The 14,726-nt window shown below is 41.6% G+C and overlaps 1 protein-coding gene across 1 annotated transcript; it reads left to right on the forward strand.

Moving 5' to 3' along the window:
- Positions 1 to 4,194: 4,194 nt before the first annotated feature.
- Positions 4,195 to 13,746, forward strand: stc2b (stanniocalcin 2b). The gene is made up of 4 exons (XM_036939510.2): positions 4,195 to 4,466; positions 7,584 to 7,726; positions 9,930 to 10,141; positions 10,269 to 13,746. Exons 1-4 carry the CDS (start codon positions 4,286 to 4,288, stop codon positions 10,624 to 10,626), a joined length of 894 nt encoding a protein of 297 aa, XP_036795405.2. The 5' UTR covers positions 4,195 to 4,285; the 3' UTR covers positions 10,627 to 13,746.
- The last annotated feature ends 980 nt before the right edge of the window (positions 13,747 to 14,726 follow it).

The following is a 14,726-nucleotide window of genomic DNA, read 5'->3' on the forward strand; positions in this document are numbered from 1 at the left end:
TCTGAATACTTTCCGAATGTACTGCATGTCCCTATTTGACTGTTCTTCAGTGTCACTTATGTTCCTGGCGCCATTGTGGCACTGAACACTTTCACTAAGGAAGTTTAGAGAGTGATATGTCTATGCTATGTAAACACTTGAGCTGTTGTTAATAAAGTAAATATCGGTATATTCAACAGCCGAAACATTCAGCACCCACGCTATTGAGGGAATGAATTAAACTCGGCTTAACTGGAGTTGTGTAATCAGCTTGCGAAATTCTTTCAACCCTAAACCATTTACAGCCATTTCAGAAGGCCAACATTTGACCATATTTGGCCATGGAGGAACATACATCTTTGGAGAGAGGGTGAAAGCCGTTGCTGAACTTGCCTTCTGCTGGGAGACAGATAGCTTCTCATCCTGTCCCATTACTGGATCTCACCCATTCTGTAACATTAATATTAGCCTAACTAAACACTGGGGCCATCCCTAGGGCCCTGCTACTACTGAGGGAAGTATGCCATTATTCCCCGACCTCAGTACACAGGCGTGACTGATGGATGATTTGTAAACCTCAGACCCCCCACCACCCCTTACCAGGCAACTGGGAGTAATGCTAATGATATTAACTAAGCCAATTGGACTTCTCCAAACAAACACATTGGACGTCTCAAATTAAGCACCTTACTACTGAAAGCAAAGACAAATTGTTTTGAAATGTGTCTATGACGTCTGAGTTGAAGATGCTGGTTGTGGGCATTTCTGTGGTCCCCTGTACCTCAGTTGGCAGCGCCAAGATAGTGGGTTCGATTCCCAGGACCACCCATACATAAAATGTATGCATGAATGACTACGTCGCTTTGGATGAAAGCGTCTGCTGAATGTGAAAATATAAAAACAACCATTTTAAAGATGTTACTGAGTTACAGTTCATGTATGGCAACCAGCCAATTGAAAACAATGAATTAGGCCCTAATCTATGGATTTCATGACTCGGAATACAGATATGCATCTAGTGTTGGTCACAGATACCTTTCAAAAAAAAAACTAGGGGCGTGGATCAGAAAAACAGTCCGTATCTGGTGTGACTACCATTTGTCTCATGCAGCATGACATCTCCTTCGCATGGAGTTGATTTAGGCTGTTGATTGTGGCCTGTGGAATGTTGTCCTACTCCTCTTCAATGGCCATGCAAAGTTGCTGGATATGGGCAGGAACTGGAACACGCTGTTGAACACGTCGATTCAGAGCATCCCAAACATGCTCAATGGGTGACATGTCGGATGAGTATGCAGATCCATGGAAGAACTGGGGAATTTTCAGCTTTCAGGAATTGTGTACAGATCCGTGCGACATGGGGCCGTGCATTATCATGCTGAAACATGAGGTGATGGCGGCGGATGAATAGCACGACAATGGGCCTCAGGATCTTATCACGATATCTCTGTGCATTCGAATTGCCACCGATAAAATGCAATTGTGTTCATTGTGCATAGCTTATGCCTGCCCATATCATAACCCCACTGCCACCATGGGGAACTCTGTTCACAACGTTGACATCAGCAAACCGCTCACCCACACAACACCATACACACTGTCTGCCATCTGCATTCCAATTCCAATTGCACACTCCCTCAAAACTTGAGACATCTGTGGCATTGTGTTGTGTGTCAAAACTGCACATTTTAAAGTGGCCTTTAATTATTCCCACCACAAGGTGCACCTGTGTAATGATCATCCTGTTTAATCAGCTTCTTGATATGTCACACCTGTCAGGTGGATGGATTATCTTGGCAAAGGAGAAATGCTCACGAACAGGGATGTAACCAAATTTGTGCACAACATTTGTGAGAAATAGTTTTTTTGTGCGTATGGACAATTTCTGGGATATTTTATTTTAGCTCATGAAACATGGGACTAACACTTACCTGTTGCCTTTATATTTTTATTCCGTATATACTGTATATACACATTTCTAAACTGTACCGGAAGAGATTGAATTGTCACTCAAGTGACTTCAAGAGTCCGCTTTAAGGTACAGTGGTTTCAGCAAGTATTCACACCCCTTGACTTAGATTGATATTTGTTTGTCTTTTGCCACTGGCCTACACACAATACCCTATAATTCCTAATTCAAAGTGGAATTATGTTTTTCGAAAATGTTCCTAATTAATACCAAAAATAAAAAGCTGAAATGTCTTGAGTCAATAGGTATTCAACCCCTTTGTTATGGCAAGCCTAAATATGTTCAGGAGTAAACATGTGCTTAACAACTCACATCATAGGTTGTAGGGGCTCAATGTGTACAATAATAGTGTAACATTCATTTTGAATGACTACCTAATCTCTGTACACCCACACATACAATTATCTGTAAGGTCCAAGAGTGCATTTCAAACACAGATTCAACCACAGAGACCAGTGAGGTTTTCCAGTGCTGGAAAGAAGGGCACCTATTGGTAGATGGGTAAAAAAATCAGATATTGAATATCCCCTTGAGCATGGTGAAGTTATTAATTACTTTTTGGATGGTTTATCGATACACCCAGTCACTACAAAGATACAGATACTCAGTTGCCAGAAAATAAGGAAACTGCTCAGGGATTTCACAATGAGGCTAATGGTGACTTTAAAACAGTCACAGAGTTTAACGGCTGTGATAAGAGAAAACTGAGGATGGATCCACAACATTGTAGTTACTCCACAATACTAACCTAATTGACAGCCTGAAATTAAGGAAGCCTGTACAACAAGGCACTAAAGTAATACTGCAAAAGAAATTGCAAAGCAATTCCATTTTTGTCCTGAATACAAAGTGTTATGTTTGGGACAAATCCAATACAACACATTACCGAGAACCACTCTCCATATTTTCAAGCATAGTGGAGGCTGCATCATGTTATGGGTATGCTTGTAATTGTTAATGACTGGGGCGTTTATCAGGATAAAAAAGAAACAGAATGCAGCTAAGCACAGGTCAAATCCTAGAGTGAAAACCTGGTTCAGTCTGCTTTCCACCAGATAATGGGAGATTAATTCACCTTTCAGCAGGACAATAACTACAAATGTTAGAATTTGTCTGCCACTGACAGAGTATTTTTTGGGGTTGTAAACCCATTTTAATCCCACTTTGTAACACAACAAAGGTGTGTGAATACTTTCTGATGGCCTCCTGAAGTGTGCCTCTGACACACAGTGCCAATATAAGGATGACAGGGGATATGTTTGGCTTGGCACTGAGCCCTGGTAATGGCATCGGATTCTCTCTCACCTCATGTTCCTTTGGGATCCTTTGGCACTATAGGCCACTTTGTCACATTCTGTTTTCCATGGTATGTACTATGCCTCTCATGCAGTTGTAACCTTTAGGCAAGACAGCAAGATATTTCCCACAAATCACTGCCCAGCCTATGGGAACTAAGGCTCCTGACTTCCACTCAACTATTTTGAATAGCACCACTTCACAGTACACACCCCCCCATTGACTATCTCTCCGTTAAAGACTCAAAACTAAGTGACATTTTTCTGGAGTATTGCAAAACTGATCCCTCGAGCATGTCCCTCATGAAGGCTACTACTTTGCAGTTGCCTACCGCCACACTGGCTGTCACGGCACGCTGACATTCTCTCACCCCCGTTAGCTGCCAGATTAATTGAGGCTAGAAGTGATAATCCCATCAGTGTAACTGATTTACAATGTGCTTAGGTTCTTTGGGGGTAAGGGACATTGCTTTCCTGTGCCACTGTATACATTCAGGCAATGGCAATATCATGTGTCCTAGTAGTCCACAAGCCTTTGTTATCCATGTCTATGTGCATGCACACTCTTCAAGAAACTACATTTCAACATTTTATTCTGTCTTTTTCAAATGCCATCTCAACAGCAGGAACTACTAGCCTCCATTGTTATAACAAACAACTCAGCATCTGAAAAACCCAACTCCACCCTTACTTTGTAGTTTCACATCACATAATTCAAAAACATAAATGCATCACAACGTTGTAATATGAAATATATTACAGCCTTTGACTTCAATACTTCCTCCAATTCTTTAGTACAGTATGGCGAAATGTTATTGAACGCAGGCCATTTAAACTTTGGCCGTGGATGCCTGACATGCGATTGGTCGGCAGCCACAAACGACAGCACCTGTTTAGCGCCTTCATTAAAACTGACATAAGAGTTGAGGGAAATATAGGCAGCATCCATTCCCCCGCAATGCTCGTTTTGATTCACGTCTCTACTGGAAAGTTATCCATTTAGTTGAATTTAGTACATTTAAAAAATATATATATATTTAAAATGTTATTTTCTTTTTGGAGTGTATTAGTGCGAATGGAGATGCTACTTACATTTTCTTTGGCGGTCTTTCTTTGTATAGCCTTTCAGCAAGTAAAGGCGACAGACCCAAACGAACTTCACGAAACCCCTCAAGAGAAACAATTGAACCATCAGAAAAGACGACTCTCACTGCAAAACACAGGTATGTTGGCTAAATGTTGCTTGTAGGCTATAGCTACTGCCTCGTACTTGTATGTCTGAAATGCGGATCATACGTTCACCAGATAGTCTAAAGTTTCACACGTTTTCATAAAATGGTCTGCACAATGCCCTTTTGACTCTCCGGTCGTATTCTTTTTAGGCCACATGAAACTATTTCACTGTGAATGAAAGTTTTTTTTTTTTTTTACAAAATGATGTCCCCCGAAATGACCTGTGGTAGAATTTGGTTTTATAGTGTCGTCCGTCGCAGGTACGCAGTGATCTCTAGTTCTGTCACTTCACTGTAATTCAATGCGCCAAGTGACCAACTCTTATCCAAGCACATTCCCGTTGAAATGCCAACACAAGCTCTGACAGCAAGCTGTTCTTACCCCCGGCGCAGCCACACACCACCGTGAATATGTTGACGACGTTTTTTTTAATACCCTGGGTTTATGTAATCCATCAATGTAATCATGGATCCACGTGCCTAGTCTTCAGCAGTGTTTATTTAGTTTTTGCAGAGTATAGGCGCAGTGGCGATTTTTAGCATGTAAATCTTGGTGCTCCTATTTTCTGCTGGCCTGCCCCACCACGACAAAGCAATGAGCTAGGCTGAAACACCTGCATTTTGGAGCTGCTTGTTTTGTAAGCAGCTTTATTAACTCAATTATATATATTTTTTACATTGTTTACAAACTGATGTGACATGCATTCAAAAAATGTAGCACTAAGAGATATGGCCCTTGGTTTACCTCAGACTTGACTGCCCTTGACCAGCACAAAAACATCCTGTGGCGTTCTGCATTAGCATCGAATAGCCCCTGCGATATGTAACTTTTCAGGCAAGTCAGGGACCAATATACAATGTCAGTTAGGAAAGCTAAGGCTAGTGTTTTTCAAACAAATGTGCATCCTGTAGCACTAATTCCAAAAAGTTTTGGGACACAAGTCCATGGAGAATAAAAGCACCTCCTCCCAGCTGCCCACTGCACTGAGGCTAGGAGACACTGTCACCACCGATAACTCTACGATCTGCAGCAACTTGACCTCTTTCGTATCGTCTGAGATCCCCATAGATTAGAAAGCTGCCGCGGTCATCCCCTTCTTCAAAGGGGAAGACACTCTAGGCCCAATATTAGACCTATTTCCGCCCTACCTTTCTAAAATCTTCGAAAGCCAAATGAACAGATCACCGACCATTTCAAATCCCACCGTACCTTCTCCACTAGGCAATCTGGTTTCTGAGCTGGTCATGGGTGCACCTCAGCCACGCTCAAGGTCCTAAAGGATATCATAACCGCCATCGATAAGAGTATTGTGCAGCAGTCTTCATCGACCTGGCCAATGCTTTCGACACTGTCAATCACCTCATTCTTATCGGCAGACTCAATAGCCTTGGTTTCTCAAATGACTGCCCCGCCTGGTTCACCAACTACTTCTCTGATAGAGTTCAGTGTGTCAAATCGGAGGGCCTGTTGTCTGGACCTCTGGCAGTCTCTATGGGGGTGCCACAGGTTTCAATTCTCGGGCTGACTCTTCTCTGTATACATCAGTGATGTCGCTCTTGCTGCTGGTGTTTCTCTGATCCACCTCTATGCAGACGACACCATTCTGTATACATCTGGCCCTTTGGACACTGTTTACAAACCTCCAAAGAGCTTCAATGCCAAACACTCCTTCCATGGCCTCCAACTGCTTTTAAATGCTAGTAAAACTAAATGTATGCTCTTCAACCGATTGCTGCCTGCCCGACTAGCATCACTACTCTGGACGGTTCTGACTTTGATTATGTGGACAAATACCTGTCTGGTTAGACTAAACTCTCCTTCCAGACTCACATTAAGCATCTCCAATCCCAAATTAAATCTAGACTTGGCTTCCTATTTCGCAAAACAAAGCATCCTTCACTCATGCTGCCAAACACCCTCGTAAAACTGACTATCCTACTGATCTCTGGCTACGTCATTTACAAAATAACCTCCAACACTCTACTCAGCAAATTGGATGTTAGTCTATCACGGTGCCATCTGCTTTGTCACCAAAGCCCCATATACTACCCACCACTTCGGCCTGTATGCTCTCGTTGGCTGGCCCTCGCTACATATTCGTCGTCAAACCCACTGGCACCAGGTCATTTAAGTATTTTGCTAGGTGAAGCTCCATCTGATCTCAGCTCACTGGTCACCATAGCAACACCCACCTGTAGCACACGCTCCAGCAGGTATATTTCACTGGTCACCCCCAAAGCCAACTCCTCCTTTGGCTGCCTTTCCTTCCAGTTTTCTGCTGCCAATGACTGGAATGAATTGCAAAAGTCGCTGGAGTCCAACTTTAAGCATCAGCTGTCAGAGCAGCTTGCCGATCACTGTACCTGTACACAGCCCATCTGTAAATATCACACCCAACTACCTCATCCCCATATGATTTATCTTGGTGTTTTGCACCCCAGTATCTCTACTTGCACATCTATCACTCCAGTGTTTAATTGTAATTATTTCACCACTGGCCTATTTATTGCCTTACCTCCCTGATCTCACTACACTTGCACAGTCTATATAGATTTTTCTATTGTTATTGACTGTACATTTGTTTATCCCATGTGTAACTCTTGTTTGTTGTGCTATCTTGGCCAGGTCGCAGTTGTAAATGAGATTGTTCTGGCCAACCTGGTTAAATAAATGTAATAAAATGTATTAATGCCAAAATTACATGCAAAACAGGCAAGCCACCCTTTATTTTATTTTTTATTTTTTTGCAAGAAATGTGCCTGCCCTGAATGACTGATCGCCACTGTATAGGAGGGACCCATTTTTCTTTGTCTCTAGGGCGGCAGAACGACCAGGACGAGTCCTGACAGCACTAGTCTAACCCTGAAACATTTTAAATACTTTTACAATATTACATCTCCACAGTTGGTTGTATAATTTGTAAGAGGATTATTCTTTACTGAAAAAGCAGCAGTCATATTTGGAGGACTTTTCAATGATTCCCTAGGAACCAGCACATTGACACAATATCGACTGTTGCATTATTATTAACAAGCTACTGTTCTCTTCTGAAGAGACCACAAACATGCTTGCCACCCTCCTGTTTAGTAACATGTTCCCTCCATCAGCGGAGATCCAGCACTGTCTGGTGAATGCTGGGGATGTGGGCTGTGGCATGTTCGAATGCTTCAACAACAACTCCTGTGAAATACGAGGCCTACATGAGATCTGCGTAACATTTCTGCACAATGCCGGCAAGTTTGACTCCAAGGTATTCCACTTCTCCTAAACCGCTGTGCTGCTGTCATAGAGGGTTTTCCACAAATGCTCTCCACTCTTAGAAAAAGGGGTCCAAAAGGTTTTTTCATCTGTCCCCGTAGGAATAAATACAATTTGGGGTCCATGTTGAACCCGCTATAGAAAGGGTTCTCCTATGGGGACAGCTGAAGAACCTCTTAAGGTTCTAGATAGAAAAAAGGTGTTAAGAGTGTACTACAGCCAGTACATCCTTTATGTAACTGTATGAACATGTTTAGTATGTTATAGAACAACTTGGAAAATGATACCTATGATGTGACTATTCTGGAATTTGGTGTAACAATTTACATCTTTGTAAAAATATATTTTTAGCTTATCATAATGCATCTTTGCAAATTAGCTACAACATGCAGTTGAAGTCATTTTCATAATTCCTGACATTTTAATCCTAGTAAAAATATTAGGATCACCACTTGATTTTAAGAATGTGTCAAAATAATAGTGGAGAGAATGATCTATTTTAGCTTTTATTTATTTCATTACATTCCCAGTGGGTCAGAATTTTACATACACAATTAGTATTTGGTAGCATTGCCTTTAAATTGTTTCACTTGGGTCAAATGTTTTGGGTAGCCTTCCACATGCTTCCCACAAGTTGGGTGAAATGTGGCCCATTCCTCCTGACAGAGCTGGTGTAACTGAGTCAGGTTTGTAGGCCTCCTTGCTCGCACACACTTTTTCAGTTCTGCCCACAAATGTTCTATGGGATTGAGGTCAGGGCTTTGTGACGGCCACTCCAATACCTTGACTTTGTTGTCCTTAAGCCATTTTGCCTCAACTTTGGAAGTATGCTTGGTCATTGTCCATTTGGAAGACCCATTTGCGACCAAGCTTTAACTTCCTGACTGATGTCTTGAGATGTTGCTTCAATATAGCCACATTTTCCTTCATTATCCCAGCTCTTTTGTGAAGTGCACCAGTCCCTCCTGCAGCAAAGCCTGCCACCCCTGTGCTTCACGGTTGGGATGGTGTTCGGCTTGCAAGCATCCCCCTTTTTCCTCCAAATAACGATGGTCATTATGGCTAAATAGTTTTATTTTTGTTTCATCAGACCAGAGGACATTTCTCCAAATAGTACAATCTTTGTCCCCATGTGCAATTGCAAACCGTAGACTGGCTTTTTTATGGTGGTTTTGGAGCAGTGGCTTCTTCCTTGCTGAGCGGCCTTTCAGGTTATTTCAATATAGGACTCGTTTTACTGTGGATGCAGATACTTTTGTACCCGTTTCCTCCAGCATCTTCCCAAGGGCCTTTGCTGTTCTGGGATTGATTTTGCACTTTTTGCACTATCTCTAGGAGACAGAACGTGTTTCCTTCCTGAGCGGTATGACTGCTGCGTGGTCCCATGGTGTTTATACTTCTGTACTATTGTTAGTACTGATGAATGTGGTACCTTCAGGCGTTTGGAAATTGCTCCCAAGGATGAACTAGACTTGTGGAGGTCTAAAATTTTCTTTTGAGGTCATGGCTGATCCTTTTTTTTTTTTTTTTTCCCCCATGATGTTAAGCAAAGAGGCACAGAGTTTGAAGGTAGGCCTTGAAATACATCCACAGGTACACCTCCTATTGATTCAAATTATGTATATCAGAAGGTTCTGAAGCCATGACATAATTTTCTGGTTTTTCCAAGCTGTTTAAAGGCACAGTCAACTTGGTGTATAATCTTCTGACCCACTGGAATTGTGATACAGTGACACCTGTCTAAACAATTTGTTGGAAAAATGACTTGTCATGCACAAAGTAGATGGCCTAACTGACTTGTTAACAAACCTATAGTTTTGACAAGAAATTTGTGGAGTGGTTGAAAAATGTGTTTTAATGATGCCAACATAAGTGTGAACTTTTGACTTCAACTGTATCTAAATAGTAGGGGTGCTGCCAAAGTTCTGTTCTGTCTCAAACAGTTTTGACTGCTTGGAACTTTTGTAAATTAAGATTCTCCTCCCGAACGTTCTGATCGTAAAATGATCAACTTTACCATCTTCATGTAAAAACAAAACTGCTATTGGGTAAACTATCTACTTGAAAATAAAGTGGAACACCTCCCTCCTAAAATGTAGTGACTTTTTTTTTTTTGTCCATAATTGTAGGTTACATGATACAATTATTGTGCCAGTCCTGAGATGACGTGTCAGCTGTTATGTTGAACTCTGTAGGGGAAGTCCTTCATCAAGGATGCCCTGAAGTGCATGGCCCACAGCCTGAGGCACCGGTTCAGCTGTGTGAGCAGGAAGTGCCTGGCAGTGAAGGAGATGATGATCCACCTGCAGAGAGAGTGCTACGTCAAACACAACCTTTGTTCCGCCATCCAGGAGAACATCAATGTCATGGTGGAGATGATCCACTTCCAGGACCTCTTCCCCAAAGGGTGAGCATGAGGCCTTTTTCCATTTCATACTAAACTCTGTGTAGGGTGTTTCCAGACTCCACATGATCTGATATTCAAATACTGTAGTAGTCTGCATTCAGAAATATAACTTTTCCTCCTACCTCAGGACTCATGTGGAGCTGGTGAACATCCTGCTGGGTTGTGGTGAGGAGGTGAGGACAGCCATAGCACAGAGAGTGAGGATGCAGTGTGAGCAGAACTGGGGGGCCCTGTGTGACAGCCTGAGCCCGTGCTCCCTCGGTCGTTCAGATGACCCCCAACACATCACCGTCCCTCCCGCCTCTCTGCATCCTGCTGGACAGCTCTTCCTCCCAGACATTGAACAGGAGAAACCTAAGACGGGCCAGCTAGACAGGGGCTACCTCCACCCCTCTGTGAGTCTCAGTCAGGAGCCCCTGGACAATGCCACAGACCTTGGGCTCGCTGTGGCCAGTCAACCACCCAATACTGCCATCCAGGGGTGAAACGCTGAGTGCAATGTCTTTAGCCTGTTGACACACAACATAGCTGCCCCTAACCCCTTTTCCCCCTCAAACAGCCCTACTACTGAACCTCAGTGGTTACAAACAATGACACAGGACGAGTAATGGTCCTGTACCATGCTCCTCCATTCATACTGTCCTAAATTGTAAAGGTGACAGGGTATGTGTGGTCAAATGTAGATTTGAGGCCATGCACTTGTTTTTCAGTAGTAATAGTTACTTTTGTTTTAATTACAGGTGCAATGTAAAACATATTGTAAAATAGCTTTCATTTGATTCCTTTTAGAAGTAAATGGGTACAGTGGGGCAAAAAAGTATTTAGTCAGCCACCAATTCTGCAAGTTCTCCCACTTTTAAAAAGATGAGAGGCCTGTAATTTTCATCACTTCAACTATGACAGACAAAATGAGGAAAACATTTTTTTTATGAATTTATTTGCAAATTATGGTGGAAAATAAGTATTTGGTCAATAACAAAAGTATCTCAATACTTTGTTATATACCCTTTGGCAATGACCAAGGTCAAACGTTTTCTGTAAGTCTTCACAAGGTTTTCACACTGTTGCTGGTATTTTGGCCCATTCCTCCATGCAGATCTGCTTTAGAGCAGTAATGTTTTGGGGCTGTTGCTGGGCAACACGGACTTTCAACTCCCTCCAAATATTTTCTATGGGGTTGAGATCTGGAGACTGGCTAGGCCACTCCAGGACCTTGAAATGCTTCTTATGAAGCCACTTTGTTGCCCGGGTGGTGTTTGGGATCATTGTCATGCTGAAAGACCCAGCCACGTTTCATCTTCAATGCCCTTGCTGATGGAAGGAGGTTTTCACTCAATCTCACGATACATGGCCCCATTCTTTCCTTTACACGGATCAGTCGTCCTGGTCCCTTTGCAGAAAAACAGCTCCAAAGCATGATGTTTCCACCCCCATGCTTCACAGTAGGTATGGTGTTCTTTGGATGCAACTCGGCATTCTTTGTCCTCCAAACACGACGAGTTGAGTTTTTACCAAAAAGTTATATTTTGGTTTCATCTGACCATATGACAATTCTCCCAATCTTCTTCTGGATCATCTAAATGCTCTCCAGCAAACTTCAGACGGGCTTGGACATGTACTGGCTTAAGCAGGGGGACACGTCTGTCACTGCAGGATTTGAGTCCCTGGCGGCGTAGTGTGTTACTGATGGTAGGCTTTGTTACTTTGGTCCCAGCTCTCTGCAGGTCATTCACTAGGTCCCCCTGTGTGGTTCTGGGATTTTTTGCTCACCGTTCTTATCATTTTGACCCCACGGGTGAGATCTTGCATGGAGCCCCAGATCGAGGGAGATTGTCAGTGGTCTTGTATGTCTTCCATTTCCTAATTGCTCCCACAGTTGATTTCTTCAAACCAAGATGCTTACCTATTGCAGATTCAGTCTTCCCAGCCTGGTGCAGGTCTACAATTTTGTTTCTGGTGTCCTTTGACAGCTCTTTGGTCTTGGCCATAGTGGAGTTTGGAGTGTGACTATTTGAGTTTGTGGACAGGCGTCTTTTATACTGATAACAAGTTCAAACAGGGGCCATTAATACAGGTAATGAGTAGAGGACAGAGGAGCCTCTTAAAGAACAGGTCTGTGAGAGCCAGAAATCTTGTTTGTAGGTGACCAAATACTTATTTTCCACCATAAATTCATTAAATCATACAATGTGATTTTTCTGGATTTTTTTTTTCTCATTTTGTCTGTCATGGTTGAAGTGTACCTATGATAAATTACAGGCCTCATCTTTAAGTGGGAGAATTTGCACAATTGGTGGCTGACTAAATACTTTTTTGCCCTACTGTATATACAATTTACAGTTAACATTTTATATAGGTTCAGTGAAGATGTACTTGTCATAGCAAGGACTCTTGCAGAAGGTTGGATGTTTTCCATTTCTTAATTGTGGCTGTAATGTAGTTTTAACTGGACACTAACTTGGTACACACAATGTATTGAGACCGTGAGCTATTGCTTTTGAGATACTATGATGTCTCTTAAAAGTACATCTCGTCCTAATGTACTTAAACACCCACATTTTGGATGGCTGACTCCAGGTCATAGATTTCAAGGTATCCAGAAGATGAGGTAAATATAACAAGTAAACTGTCCCTTTGATACTACGCTTTACATTCTATAAAATAGGTAATACTGCGTTAGCTCGACCCATTTATACTGTCACTACTGAAAAACATTTGTATAGAGATTGGTGCTTTTGCAAGTTCAACATTTCTGTGGAAAAAAAATTCTACTTTTTTCATTTGTATGTCTAAGACAGGTTTACCTTCCCTTTCAACTCAGTAATTGCACATAAATTCCACAAGGGAAGTCCATCTCTGGTATATGATCACTAATTATAAGGAACAAGTGGCCTACCACAATCAGGAAAGTTCGTAACAAATCTCACAATGGTAACAACTCTGCAACATGGTATGTATATTCACTCAAAGACAAACCTCAGGTCTCGTAACAAAACGAGACCCATAATTTCCTGGTTAAAATATTATGGGCCTTGGACTATTCTCACAGAGGTCTTTGATAATACGTATGTATCAAATAGGGTCTACTGCAATGTATTTTTCAACTACAGTGTCTTATCAGAACATTTGCCACTGACGGTTCAACATTTTTACTAGCTTTTGATGCAAATGGCTAGCTACTGTACATCAAATGCTTGTTCTAACTTCATCATTAGTACTCCAAGGAACCTACCTCACACCATGCCAGCTCTAGATGTTTCATACTGGACACATTGAGGACATTGAACTGGTATGAATACAACTCCGCTATCTCACACATTCATTTTTACATGCATTTTGTACAGGTTGGTTTATATGATAGTACTGACAACTTCTGTGTCAGTATTATCACCTAATTGTAATCAAATGAATGACATTCACTTTTACCTATTGGAAAATGAAGGTCTGTACTTAAAGACAACTTATTTCTTATGAAGTTTGTTTGTACTCTGATTCAATGTTTTTTATTTTTAATAGGCTATGCATACCATTAGGCCTTGATGCAAGCAAACCATTTTATACATCTCTTTTGTTCTGTACTTTTGGACATTAAACATTTTCACATACTTTGTTGCTATTTTGACCATTTATTGAAATGTTATAGAATAAAATAAAGAATAAAATGCTACTAGTTTGAGTGCAAATTGACTAATTGAGACTTGTTGATTTAACTCTCTCGTGTACAATTTGAAGTGAGGGAAGTCAATTTACGACTGCGCAAAAGTTATCAATTACATCGTAATCCCAGAGGAAGGCGAAGGGAGAGGGCTGACTCCACTCAAATGTCAGCGTGAAAATAAAGCGTTAATGCGATTGCGAAATTAGACAAGCCATCTCCAAAGATCTCGATAATGACGAGACAGGACTCAATGCCTTAACAATGTAAATATATTACCACAAAGGCGGGACATTCTAGCCAACCTAAACATTGCAAAATTTAGTCAGTAAGCCTCACACAGCGAATTATAGACATTTATTTTGACATACTCCCATTGACCTCCATACAAATGATTTTATTTAAATCCACTTCAACTGGAACGTCTTCAGGATCGGTGGATACCCTGAGGTACAGATGGTAAGTACAGACATCTGTGGTCAAAACTTAAGAATTTAATCCAACTGTACTGTATTACAGTGAAAGAATACCATGCTATGTACAGTTTTGAACAAATTGTCTTCATACAACATTTTGAACAAACGCAATGGTTCATTGCCTAAAACTTCACGTACACTGCCATCTAGTGGCCACCTGGGCTGGAATAATACATTATGGCCTTTATCTTGCATTTCAAAGATGATGATACAAAACGTTTCTTTTACCAAATCAGTGTGTTCCTCTCACATTTCCAAAGGGTACCAAGAATGCATACCCCAATCTTACTGTCTGGAGCAAGGATATGTCCTTTCGGGTGCAAAAGTGTCTGCTCTTTAAAACAAAACTGGCAAATCTGGCCATAATACATTGGTTGCTTACTGCCATCTACTGGTAATATGTAGAACATGTATTGGAGAGATCTTTCCGCTACCTAGCAATAAGACACGAAAT

This window comes from Oncorhynchus mykiss, chromosome 12, assembly GCF_057628025.1.
Source record: "Oncorhynchus mykiss isolate SJ-2025 chromosome 12, ASM5762802v1, whole genome shotgun sequence".
Classification (NCBI taxonomy): Eukaryota; Metazoa; Chordata; class Actinopteri; order Salmoniformes; family Salmonidae; genus Oncorhynchus; species Oncorhynchus mykiss.

Excerpts from the sequence above, each read along its gene's own strand:
- stc2b (XM_036939510.2), top strand. The coding sequence starts at position 4,286 with ATGTTATTTTCTTTTTGGAGTGTATTAGTGCGAATGGAGATGCTACTT. Across the intron at positions 4,467-7,583 it reads ACTCTCACTGCAAAACACAG|CGGAGATCCAGCACTGTCTG; the intron begins GTATGTTGGCTA and ends TCCCTCCATCAG. Across the intron at positions 10,142-10,268 it reads CAGGACCTCTTCCCCAAAGG|GACTCATGTGGAGCTGGTGA; the intron begins GTGAGCATGAGG and ends CTCCTACCTCAG.